This window comes from Serinus canaria, chromosome 5 (assembly GCF_022539315.1).
Source record: "Serinus canaria isolate serCan28SL12 chromosome 5, serCan2020, whole genome shotgun sequence".
Taxonomy (NCBI): domain Eukaryota; kingdom Metazoa; phylum Chordata; class Aves; order Passeriformes; family Fringillidae; genus Serinus; species Serinus canaria.
Window position 1 is genome coordinate 12,205,977 of NC_066319.1, and position 13,698 is coordinate 12,219,674.

A 13,698-nucleotide genomic window follows, 5' to 3' on the forward strand; every position below is an offset into this window, starting at 1 on the left:
TGGTCATTAAAAGATTGAATTTTCATGCTGACCTGGTTGCTGGTGTCCGGATGAACCTCCCCAGTTGTATCCCCTGGAAATAACCAGGGACCAGAGAAATTCCTTTAACCTTAGCAACCATGAGGTTTCAATTTGAGGCTCAGCCCTCCTGCTGCAGTCTCAGTGTGTGTTTATAGAGGGCTTCCTCACTTTGCTTACTATTCAAAAGCAGCTCTTCTCTTTTATTTGTATGCAGATTTTTGACTTGGTTTCTCTTTCAAACACAAGCTCAAAATGTGAAGTTCTTCCTCATGTTGAGGTGAAGCTTCTCTTGTTTTAGTTTATGGCCATTGCTCCTCCCCCTCTTGCTGGGCAGCACTGAGAAGTGTCTGGCACCATCCTCTTAGCCCTCCCGTGAGATATTTATATACATTAATGAAATCCCCTCTCAGCCTTCTCTCAACTAACCAGGCCCAGCTCCTGCAGCCTCTCCTTATATGGGAGATGCTCCAGATCCCTCATCATCTTATGGCCTCCACTGGACCCTTTCCAGTAGTTGGAGATACACAGAAATACATCCATGTTTATTCTTGCACTCATTTTTCATATTCATGTATTTAAACTAGTGGTGGGAGATCAAGTATTATTTCTGTATTGGACTTTTTTTGCCATCAGCTTAAGAAAGATTAAATCTGTTGTGGTAAATACTATATTCCCCTCCTGAAGAAAAAGAGTTTTACATTAACTGTTTTCACTTTGAAGTAAACACATGCAGTTATTTTTAATTGCACTTTTGTTCCCTGAAGGAAATAAAATTTTAAATCATGGAGTGAAGTTTCTGTATGGAACAGAAGATGGCAGGGTTGAGCAATTGAGTTTAAGGACTTGGCCAGTGAAGCAAAACACACTTTGATGTCAAAAACAGCTTCAGTTCTAAGTTTATAATAAATAAAACACCTAAATGAATATGCAAAATATGCGTGGCTGTGTAAGGTTTTAATTGTGTTTCCAAGTGATCCTTTTAGGAAATAGCCTGCTTCAAATGTTCAAGGGAAGTAGCATGTTAGAAACTAAAACCTGTCACACATAATCTGAGTATATTTACTGCATCATTTTAGGATGTGTAAAGTTTTTTGTTGCTTTCTGTCAGCACAAAGCAGTTTTTATTTCATGTAATTGACATATATTTTCTAGCTGGTATTGAATTTGACAGCTTTGTAGTATTCTTGAATGGTGGGGGACCTGTCACAGGGCAGTATAGCTATTTTAGAATCATTTTATTTAATAAAAGCAGAAGAGAAGATAAGAAACAAAGCTAAAAACCAATCCTTACTGTTTTCTTCTCAGCCAAGGATCTCACTCAAACGGGTCTTTTGGTGCAAACTTGCTGACAATACCAAAGCAAAGATCATCCTCTGTGACCTTGGCTCATCACATGGCTCCCAGACGAGCAGGTAGGATCATGCCATTTATACAGTAACAGGATGGCACATGTAAACAAAGCACTAAAATAACTTCAGCGTGTCCCTGGTTGTTTAAACCCTCTCTTTGTAAACAGCAATGACTTTATTGTCATCTGGACCCCATGTCATGTTTGTTTTGGAAGGTGCTTCTCCTGGCCTGAGTCCCGTGGGCTCACCGAGCCATGGATCTGTCTCCGGTGGAGCTTTCAGCAACTGGTCACCTGTGGAGTTCCCTGACACTGCTGATTTCCTCACAAAACCAAGCATTAATATCCACAAGCCCCCAGGACACACACCCAGCTCTCCAGATTTTCAGCAGCCAGTTAAAACACCTGTAGGTTATATGTGTAGCAGGTACTGTAAACTCTGTTATAATTTCAGTCGCTTCATATGGGTTGAAAAGAATGCAGTTAAAATAAAAACAAACAAACAAAATCAAGACCTGTGCCCCTACTAGGATTAAAAAAGGGCATAAATATCATCATAATCTGTAACTGTGTTATCCAGGGGAGAATAAAGGATGCTGGATGTATGTTGCTGCTTTGACATGGCCCATCCTTCTCAGCAGCTGTTATTGCAGAGGAACAATATTCTGTGGAATTTTAGAAAAGGATGGTTTCTTACCTGGGAATTGGATTCTGTGTTTCTGAATACTTCCTTAGTTATGAGCTCTACTTTAATAATTCAGGGGTCTAAGTCTGGGGGAGATGATTGATTATTATCCAAGGACAGACTAAATCTATGTGTGCCAAATTTAGGAGAAAATACTCAGGTCAGTTATTGAAGGAACCTTTACAAGCCTTCTTAAAAAAAGTAATCTGCAGATATTTTTCAGTAGAAGACAGCAGTAGCAAAAGAAGAAAGTTACTGAATGTTGTAAATATTTTTCATGTATTCTGTAAGCTGTGGACGTCAGATACTCAAGCCTGTTCCAATACCAGAACCAGACTTTGTGGAATACAGAGACAGAAAATCAGGTGGGATTTCAAAATTGACAAATACTTGATATCAACTCGCTGCTTTTTTTTCCCAAGGCAGTTAAATTAAAATTTTACTATTTCTACATAATTTTTCCTGTATTTTAGCCTATGTATGCATTTTACTTTGTTTTGTGTTTTAGAAAAATCAAAATAAGATGAAATATTGCCTGCTTCATAATAAAGATTTTAAAAGAGGCTTCCACTAATACCTTTATAGTTCTGTACTCCATGTATCAAACAAGTGCTTTACTAACTAAACTAAACTAACCACTTTTTTTTTTTTAATAGAAGCTATGCTTATAGCTTTTCTTAATCTTCAGATAGGTTTTGTCTAATTTTGTCCTCAATGACTTTTTTGCATATTTCCTAAATAAAATGGTTTAGAAACAAGCTATTACTTCTATTTCTGTGACAAATCCATAAAAAAATGAGTTAAAATCAGTTAAAATCAGTTTAAAAATTTACAAATCAGTTACTGCTAAAGTATTTCTCTGTGTGTTTTCTTTAAGGTGAAATTGCAAGTGCTAATGTCTCCAAAGAATCTTTCCACCATACAGAGAAGAGGAAAGATGAAAGGAAGGAAATGATCGATCAAACACAAAATACACTGCTTGTAAGCATGTAATTGCCAAAAAACCCCCCTGCAATAACTTTTCTCAATTCACTATTTCTTTAGCATTTCCAACTTGCTGTGAAGAGGCCTTTATGTTGCTAAAATAGCAATTTCTGATGGGTTATGGTGCATGGTCGGAATTCAAATTTTTGTTTAACAATTGTTTATCTTGCATAAATGTCACTAGCAAATGACAAGAAAGCTTGTGGTTGGATTGATTTTGTTGATCAATATTGATTTGTGTAGATTTAATGTTGAGAGAGTGTGCTCAAACACTGGCTAATATTTTCTTTTGGAACTTTGTGAAAGATGCAGCAGTGGCAGCGAGACACCCAAATGAATGTCCAATACAGTGCTATTAACATTTTGGGTTTATGCATCAAGTGTTTTTACAACTTTAAAATAGGTCCAATTAACCTATTCTTAAAGCTCAGTAAATCTTTGGTTTTAGCCCATGCATATTTTTGCTTTCTTTATTAACTCATCTTGTCTAAAATTAAATAAGAAGGAAAATTTAGCACCATCTCAGACAGCCCCAGAATCTGCTGCCCAAAACAGGAAAACTCAAGCCTTTAAGTGTGCTATTTGTGATATTGATTTATGATTTTCTCATAGCCATAGTTGCAGCTCCATTCAATAAATTCAGTAATGATTTATCCTTTTCAAGGCTTTTTTTGCCAACACAACTGATAAATTAGTTTTCATTGTTATTTTAGAGATGATAAAGTATCTTAATCTCATACAGGTGGAACAGAGTTCTACATTAGAAACAATGTTATTAGACCATGATTCACTAATGGAGAAGATGAGCAATTGGAATTTCCAAGTTTTTGACCTTGTAAAAGAAATGGGAGATCAGTCTGGAAGGATCCTCAGCCAGGTTTGTTGTCCTTTATTATATGAGGGAGGGTAGGTAAAGCTGTCCTTTGTTTAAACCATGAAGAAGTTTTGCAGTCAACTTTCATGTGAATACTTGAAATTACATTTATGTGAATACCTTCAAAAGCAGGAATATGGCTTCTCATGTACTCCATGTCATTGTAAACCATAAATCTCTAGAGAACATGCTCCAGATTTTCTGAATTTTATTCTCAAAGTAAATAGGTTAAACTCACACTGACGAGGTTTTGCCATAGCCTGCCATTTCCTGTGCAGAATTATCTCCTGCTTTCAGAATTACTACTCTGTTTGGCAACCATTGCTTTTTTCTCTATTTCAGTAAAATATTTCTGCCCCACCTGTGGGGGAAGAAAAGTGATCTTTTCAGCAGCCTTTTTCCTCTTGATCCTATAAACAATGGAGTTTTTTTTCCATTCTGCTTTCTGCACTTAGTATCCCTTTTATCTCTTTCTGATTTATTTCTGTGCATTTTCATGTTTGCTGAAGCCAACCCTGCTGGCAGGTGCAAGAACAGGATCCTGTTTGCTCTTCCCCACTTTTCCCATTCATCAAGGTCATCTGGAAGCTTCTGCCTCTTTCTTTAGAGTGGATTTAGCAACCATGGAGCTTCTGATCTGACCACTGAACAGTTTTATTTCCAGGATCTTAGTTTTCCATCCTGGAGTGATGTCCCCTAATTTTGCAGCTCCTGTTCCTCTGAGCACCTCCCACACTTCAGAACTTCTTGTTCCTCTCCTGTGTCTAGGAAAAAAAAGTTACAAAAATGAGTGGCAGTGACTTGTTTTAAACATTTTTTTAAAGTATTTGCAGCCTTGGGTGTGGGGGGGAAATCAGCCTTTGAAGTACACTAAGTTCTACATGTAAATAATGATATATGGTCTATATACATGTATGGAAGTTCTGAGTACCTTTTTGAAATACTTCTTCATTTACCAGCTAGTTTTGTTAAAAACACTCAAGAGAAATCATAATAAATACAGGAAATAGGCTCTCTTTGCCAAAGTATCAAAAAAACCCCACAGGTTTTGAATGTATTGGGGGGCTGGTGTTGTTTGTTTCTCTTTGTTTTCTTTTATTATTAATGAGTTTGCTGTTATAATTAAATAATTTGAAGCTTTGAATAATAAGTCTGAATAAAAATTTCTTCTTTTTAGGTCACTAATGGAATAAAGCATGGCTTATTTAGCCTTCTGAAAAATGCTGGGGTATATTATTAGAAACCAGTTGTGCATAGAATTATCAGTAATGAAATAATAGCTTTTATTAGTATTTATTGAGAGGATCATAAAAATACACATTTTTGTGCTAAAAATGTATTAAATATATCTCTATGACAATAGCATTCCAATAACTCTTTAGTGGAATTTCAGTGATTTCCGTGTCTGTCAACAAGTACAATTTTAAAAACAAGAATATTTTTAAAGCTATTTTTTAAAGCTATTTTTATATTTTTTAAATATTTTTAAAACATTTTAATCTTTGTTTAGGTTACATATACCTTGTTTCAAGACACTGGCTTGTTTGAAATTTTCAAAATCCCCACTCAAGAATTTATGAATTACTTCTGTGCGCTGGAAAATGGCTACCGGGATATTCCCTGTGAGTGCTCCCTGGTTTCACATGGAATTTTGATATCAGTGGCTCTCCTTTGGTGTGGGAGTTTGTATTTCTGGGCTGCTTAGTGTGTTTTTGGTGAATGCACTTGACAGAGATTAGAACTGGTCTAGAGAATTGCAGGACAAAGTGGGTGGATGCCACAACTGAATTTGTTCGTTTGGAGTTTGAAGATAATCTTGGAGAATTTGAATTAGTGGTTGAATCAAACACACTGAAGTCAATGGGAGAACAGTTGCTGATTTAACAGAAATTTGGGTGAGGTCCTTAACAAAATGAAAATAAAATAGCGAATTTTGGTGGTAGTTATTCACCTTGCTGTGCAGGGCAGCAAAATGTATTGGAAAACAAAACAAAAACCACACTTCCCCACTCCACAGATGTTTGCCCAGCCCGGGTGCTTGTAGGTATCAGACTGCAGGCCACGCTTATTTCTCACCATTATTGATTTAAAAGGCCATTTAATCCCTTCCTGAGGCCCAGGTAGGATGAATTGTACATAGACACTGTTTGTTTATCTAACTGCCTTCCTAAAAATGTTCAGTGATCCATCTATCTACCACTAACATTTAAAATTCAATTTTTCCTTTTAGAATTAACCAAAATCTCACCTGTAATACATTTTGTACCTTTCTTTTTTGTTGTTGTTTTTATTATTCCATGTGATGCCGTTTTAGATAGCAATTTTTAAATTGTATCTTGCTGATTTCCAGATCACAATCGTATCCATGCCACGGATGTTCTCCATGCAGTGTGGTACCTGACCACACGGCCCATTCCTGGATTCCAGCAAATCCAAAATGAGCACATCATGGAGACTGAAATAGGTGTGTATTCACACAGGCTGTTTTTGTTTTGCTGAAGAATGTTAGAATGAACCTACAGCAGGTAAACCAAATTGCTCTGGAAGAAAATATCAAATTATTCTTATGACTCACTATTTCTTTTTTTTGTACTTTAATAAAAGGCAGTAGAAAAAAAAAATCACAAAGCACACACCGTTCAGAAACATCATGCAATTGACTTTTAGAAAAATTAGTAGATGAGTAATGGTTAGTTTGTTAGCCAAGAAAACTGGTTCACTTAATAAATTTTCTATGCTGAATGAAACCTCTGTATTCTGCCACAGTCAGGGTATTTTTAGCATTTGAAATACATTAGGCTAATATTTCTTAACTTTATTGGAAAGTTAAATTGACCAAAGAAAAAATACCAAAGTATTTAACTTAATTGAAGTTCTCCTTAATGGCTTTAGTATAAAAATTAATATTTTAGAATTTTCAGTTAGGTATCACATGCAGACTTTCAAACTCTGAAGTGACCAGCCCAAAAATAACTGCATAAGAGCATCCCTGAAATGGAAATAATATCTCCAAATTCAAATGTTGGGTGAAGGTACCTCCAGTGAAGCTTGCTTTTGTGGTCTGTGACTTCATAGAACAAACTTTTAAATTTAGAACTTGTAATTTTTACCTAATTGTATCCTATAAGTAAAGGATAAAAAAGAGATTGTAAACATAGACTTAGATGCTAAATGTTCTGTATTTCAGAAAAATGAAAATCAAGCATTCCCCAAGAACTCTGTTTTATATGTGTAGTAGAAAAAGACAAGACACAAGTCATGTGGCTTTTAAAGGGCTGGGATTTTCTCTTTTTATCCAAGTTTGTCTCTGTCTATTGCTTGAACCCTCCTGCCTTTACTTTCTCCAAGTGTTAAATGGGCTGGGACTGGAGACTTAACTGGAGAAAAGTGATAACAATAATTTTATTCTCCTCTACGAAAAAAGAAAAATTAAAATAAGAAACTATAATCATATTGCTTGGAAACTCTTCCAGTATAAATATTTTCAGGCTTTTAATCCTTGCTTATTCTATTAAAGCAAGGGAGTTTCTTTGATACTATGCATTGATAAGATAAGTGCTATTTATTTTCCTTTTTGTTTTTTTTTTTTTTTAGTAGTGACTTTGTCCATGGGAAAGATGATAATAAAACTGTGAATCTTCTTATCATGCAAATATTTCTGAATTAATGGGGTTAATTCCTTTTGCAGTAGTTTCCACTGCCCTCCTCCAAGTTTTCCTGTAGGTTTGCAAGTTCAAGAAATGGGAAAATTATAGAAATACTAAGGAAAGTGCTGATTAATTTTTTTCTTGGACAAATTCAGGTTGGAGACAAACAATAGAATGCTCTGTTAGTGCTACAAATTTGCAACTCAATGGCACTTCAAGTGTTCTTCAAAATTGTTAATCTATAAAAATTATCATTAATATTTTAAAAAAGAAAATTAGTCCAACAATTATTCAGCTTCATGGCAGCAAGGATAATTATACTGTGTTTGCAACAGTGTCTGGCTGTTATACACATTGATAATGTATTACAAATATGTATTAAATACTGTTCTAAAAAAATATTCTGGTTTTGTACTTTGAATCTTTTTTTTAATAGATGAAGCCAGTGGTATTGCCCCAGTTCAAGTCAGCTACACTTCTTCAAAAAGCTGTCCTATTACTGATGACAGTTATGGCTGCCTGGCATCAAACATTCCTGCTTTGGAATTGATGGCTTTGTATGTAGCAGCTGCCATGCACGACTATGATCATCCTGGACGGACAAATGCTTTTCTGGTGGCCACAAATGCACCTCAGGTAGGAACCTCTTCACACAGAAAATCACTTCTTTCTGTCTGAAATCATTATAAAGAATTTTTTTCTATTCTATATCTCTAAAGTAAGTTGTTTAGGATTGAAGGATTTAAGGCCTGATTTAAGAAAATTAACGTGTACTACACTTGTGTAATATTTTTATTTTTCTTTCCTATTAAATTCTGATGTGTTTTGTGTGTACTGGTTGTGTATGCATGCAGAAACAACTTTCAGTTTGCAAAATTGAAAATAACAACACAAACCAGTGCAGGATAAAGGGTTATTTCATAGAGAGCTGGCCCTAGGTCTGCCTAATCAGCTATGATGGCTACTTCCATCTCTTAGTAAGCTACAGACAAGAAACTTAAATAATAGTAACAACACCAAATGGTACAGCTTGTTAGGAGATAAAGACTTTGAAAATGAGCTTTCTAATCAGTTTTCAACAACTCCTTATTACAAAGGGAGTTTAGGAGGTAGGCACTTCTGTATTTCTGCTGAAAACAGCATACAAGGAGAAACAACACCAAACTACACAGACATCCATCACCAAGTCTCAAAAATACAAGCATTCTTTGAAAAATTGCAAAAAAGCATTGGCAAAATGAAGTTTTTTATCAGGTTCTCTTTAATCTATATTGAATTAATGATTTTATAGGGTGTTTTTTATAAACATGGAAGCTGTGAGTAAAATCTGCTACTGTTTTTATATTTTAGTAAGCTCATTTACAGTTGAAATTTCTGCATTAGTAATAAACATAGCCCTTTGAAAACTAGTGATAATTTGCACCATTTTCCATTAGGACAGTTCTTATGTGTTTTGGAGGTTTTTTTCTAGTGGGGTTTTTTATTTGTTATGGGTTTTTTGTTCATTTCTTTGTTTTTGTTGGGTTGGGGGTTTTGTCGCTTTTGATTTTGCAACACAATTAAGAGGAATTAAAAGCAAATACTTAGATTTATTTTATTTTCTTGTTTTCTTTTTTACATCACTGTGTGACATAAAACACACGCTGCTCCACACACACACTGTGCAAAGTCTTAAATTATTTTGGTATGTGTGCCTACAGTCTCAATGTAGCTGTCACCAAGACATCATTAAGGACTTTTAAAGAAAAAAAGAACATTGCTAATTGTTAAGTTGGGGGGGGGGGTTCCCTCATCTGTAATTTTTGTGTCAGTTTAACCCCAAAACTAGATGACAAAACATATTTTTTTCTTTTATTATTTTTACCTAGTGTTGTTTCTGGCTAGCCCTGAAACTCCAGAATATTTAATGATAACTTTAAAACTTCCCTGTGTAATTTACAATTCTTCACTTGTTTTTTTTTCTCCCTGTAGGCTGTTCTCTACAATGACAGATCAGTCCTAGAAAATCACCATGCTGCATCTGCCTGGAATCTTTTCTTGTCACGACCAGAATACAACTTTTTATCGAACCTTGATCACGTGGAGTTCAAGCGCTTTCGTTTCTTAGTGATTGAAGCAATCCTTGCCACAGACCTCAAGAAGCATTTTGATTTCCTTGCAGAGTTTAATGCCAAGGTTTGTTCCACTTTAGTGCCTGCACTAATCTGGTCTTGATATCCAGATTTCATCACTGCTTCTCAGTAATTGTTAGTTTTAATTACTGGCATTGAAAGTTTTATATTATTTAAGTTTAAGCTATTAAAATGCAAGTAGAGTATTTCCTTTGTACAAAGCAGCTGTAGATGGTTTGTAGGTTGCCTAATAAACCCCTGGCTGAATAGTTTGAACTGGATGTCTGTGCCTGCCCCAGGTCAATGACATGAACAGCAGTGGCATAGAATGGAGCAATGAGAACGATCGCCTGCTGGCCTGTCAAATATGCATCAAGCTGGCTGACATCAATGGCCCAGCCAAAATCAGAGACCTGCATCTGAAATGGACTGAAGGCATTGTCAATGAATTTTATGAGCAGGTGGGTATGGAAAGAGTAATTTTTCTCTTTTTAATGAAGGGCAGATAATACTTTGTTTTACCAGTGGTTTAAGCTTTATTCTTTGTTTTAAATCTTTAAGTGAGGTATTTCCATCTTCTCATTTTGAATACTAAAATTGATTTTCACAGGTAGCTTACTAGCATGATCTTTTAGTTTCTAACCATGGTGTTAGAAAACAAGCTCCCAGCCAGTATTCTCCATTTTTCAGATATCAGGGGATTTTTGACAGGGAGAGCTTCTTTCTTTAGGATGGTGCTAATAAATCAAAATAACTTCTTCCACTTTCATAAGTTGAGTTCACAGATGTGTTTCTAGGTGAAAGAATATGTTCAAACTTCACAAGACTGAAAGTGTATGTTCAGCTCTAAAGCTCTCATGGAAGTGCTGAGATAAGTAATTATAGCTCAGATTTTTTGATGAGCAACTGCTCAATGTTTTTCTTCTCCAATTTATAAAATGGTGGGAAAGAAAATCCCCAACAAAACAGCAAAACAAACCACTTTACTCTGGATGTTACAGCTCATTTAATTCTCCTGTGGCTTTGCAGGGGATGCCATTACCAACATGTCTTGCTGTGGCTGATTACTCTGCCAGTTTCTCTGTTCATCAGCTCAGCAATTGAAGTTGAGTCTCTGCCTGCTCTGAAGCCATCCTGTAAAGGCAGAGGAATAGCAGCTCCAGTAGAACTAGTTCTCCATCCAGACACAAGCAGAGCTGGAGAGAGGATTATGGACTGTGCATGTCTGTGCCATAATGTGTCTTTATCTTAAACTGGCCTAATTACATTTTCATTCACTTAGTCTGTACAGTTTTTCTCCCCAGTAAAAACATACAATCCATGTGGTGGTTCATGGAACCACAGAATATCCTGAGTTGGAAGGGACCACAGGGCTCATCAAAGCCTAACTCCTGCCCCTTCACAGGACATCCCAAAAATCACACCATGTGCCTCAGAGCATTGTCCAAAAGCTTCTTGAGCTCTGTCAGGCTGGTGCTGTGAGCACTGCCCTGGGGAGCTGTTCAGTGCCCAACCACTCTCTGGGTGAAGAACCTTCTCCTGATATCCAGCCTAATCCTCCCCTGACAGAGTTTTATGGCATTCCCTCGAGCCCTGCCACTGCTCACTGGAGAGAAGAGATCGGTGCCTTTCCTTGTGCTTCCCCTCGTGGGGAAGCTGGAGATTACTGGGTTCATTAAAAGTAGTTTTTAAAAATTAATTTTGTGAGAAATTCTGATAAGTTTTTTCATTTCTTTCTCAGGGTGATGAGGAAGCAAGTCTTGGATTACCTATAAGCCCCTTCATGGATCGTTCTTCTCCCCAGCTGGCAAAACTGCAGGAATCTTTCATCACTCACATAGTTGGCCCCCTTTGTAATTCCTACAACGCAGCTGGGTTGCTTCCAGGGCAGTGGGTTGATGAAGAGGAGGAGGATGCAGAAAGCACTGAAGATGATGATGGTGCACAGTTAGAGAGTGATGATGAAGAAATGGAAGATGATCTTATTTTGAGTAAGTTTCTGTGTTTCAGGTGGTGCTTAGCTGTCCTTCAGTAGCTTCAGACCTAGCAGTGACAGCTGAAATTGTGCAGTACAAAGCTTGTAGATTTTGCTATTATGCTGCTTCATAAATTTTCCTCTTTTAACAACAAATTTGTTGCTACCAGGAGACTTGCAATATAAAACAGAGACTTTTTGATAACCTTTGCAGTGCCATTGTTTAAATATTCAGAATAATCATCCATGTGCCTTGCTGAAATTTACATCTTGCTAGCAATGTGCCATTGGTTTTGTTTGTGTAGAATGCAATTACTCAGAATGTCAAACAATCCACTATGCTTGTAATTTTGCAGAAGCTCAAAGGAAAAAAGGTAGACGAATATTTTGCCAGCTAATACACCACCTCAGTGAAAATCACAAAATATGGAAGAAAGTGATCGAAGAGGAAGAGAAAAACAAAACAGAAGGAGCCAAACTGCTGACTGAAATCTCATCTTTACCTCAAGCAGATGACATTCAGGTTATTGAGGAAGCTGATGAAGATGATGAACGACAGCTGGGAGAAGAGAAGACGTGCTAAGGGAGCTCCAGTGGTGCCCAGTGTGATGACAGCCCATGCTCTTTCCACTGTGCTGACTTCAGCTCATGACACAGCTCACATAAAATCGAAAGGCCTTAATACTGTGAGAGGATTCTCTTTGCTCTGGTGGAATCCCACTCCTATGCACTTTCGCCACACGCAGAATACGGAAGAACATTCAGAGATTGAGTATTGTATACCCTGATGCAAAGTTCTTTATGCCTTAGTTGGTATAAAATATCCTGATATAATGCTGCCTTGCTGAGTATGGAACTCTTCTTTTCCTTGAGGTACCTGCAGTTTTTAAAAAAAATAAACATTCAGTGACTTTGATTACCAAAGTGGCAAGAACTTTTCGCTAACAAGGAACCGCGGGATGAATCCTAATGTTGTCTTGAGTTGCTTCTTTCATGTTGTTTTTGAACATGAATGAGAAAAAGAGTCTGTGCCTACATGAAAACTATGTTACTGCTGCAGTGCAAGCCTGTTGTGGGGTGTCTACTTAGTGCAGTAGTGTGCTTCATGTAGTCATCTCAGAGCAACTGTTCAAGGACTGTGACACAAGTGCTGAATTCTGATATTTGTGGTTTAAAAAGAGGAAAGAAAATCCAGGTGCATCTATTTCTGATGCTTTTTATTATTGTGCATAATCTGATGTTTTATTTTTGCAGAAAATATTCAGGTTTGCAGTGGATGTTCATGATAATTCATTGAATACAAGGCCATTCTCATCTGTTGCCTTGCTGTTTTGTGGTAGAACATTAAAAACCTGTTCAGCTACTTAAATTATGAAGGAATTTTATTCTTTTACTCATAAGTAATGTTGTATTTCCTGCCCTTACTCAGGTTCACTTTGAAAACAAGTCAACCACATCACAGATTTTTATCTTGCACCCATTTCCCATATTAAATTTTAAGGAAATAAGATCGTATCTCATTTATTCTTTGTATGTAAAGCTTTAGGAGGATTAAAGATTTTTTTTTTAAAGACATATCTACTGTTGCAAAATGGGTATTTTAATTTGCCCCACACATTTTTTCCATCACAGACACAGCTTTTATTGCTTTCAAGTTTGATGTACATCCTGAAATACACATATGGAAACCAGAAGGTGGAAACTTTGTGTAAAGCCTGATACAAGATAAAAATCACTGTACTGTACCACATTTTAGATTGCTGAGTTTTAAAATAACAAACTTACACATTCCTCCCCAATGTATTTTTAGAAACACTACCATTGTAGGTCTAATTTGTAAACAAACAAACAAACAAAAAAGTTAAAAATTAGGCTACAGGTAAGCAAGCCAGAGGTATAAGCCTGGTTTTAAAAGTGCTCCTTTTAGTACTGAACCTTTAAATGCTGTGTAGTTGAACTGAATAAAACCCAGATGCACGTGTGCTATTTCTAAATGTGTCTCAGCATATTTGTGTTTGCATCAATTGACTTGGAAAAAGAAAAAGATAATCTT

At 36.4% G+C, this 13,698-nt stretch overlaps 1 protein-coding gene across 1 annotated transcript in view; it reads left to right on the plus strand.

Annotated features, from left to right (window-relative positions):
* PDE3B (phosphodiesterase 3B) overlaps positions 1-13,627 on the plus strand; it is an 83,906-nt gene extending 70,279 nt beyond the window's left edge. The window contains 12 exon segments of the mRNA XM_030240367.2: positions 1,327-1,433; positions 1,586-1,796; positions 2,346-2,419; positions 2,932-3,035; positions 3,781-3,915; positions 5,423-5,534; positions 6,263-6,376; positions 7,996-8,195; positions 9,531-9,734; positions 9,970-10,131; positions 11,412-11,661; positions 12,002-13,627. Coding sequence (XP_030096227.2) covers positions 1,327-1,433; positions 1,586-1,796; positions 2,346-2,419; positions 2,932-3,035; positions 3,781-3,915; positions 5,423-5,534; positions 6,263-6,376; positions 7,996-8,195; positions 9,531-9,734; positions 9,970-10,131; positions 11,412-11,661; positions 12,002-12,228 — 1,900 coding nt within the window. The 3' untranslated portion in view covers positions 12,229-13,627.
* Positions 13,628-13,698: the final 71 nt, after the last annotated feature.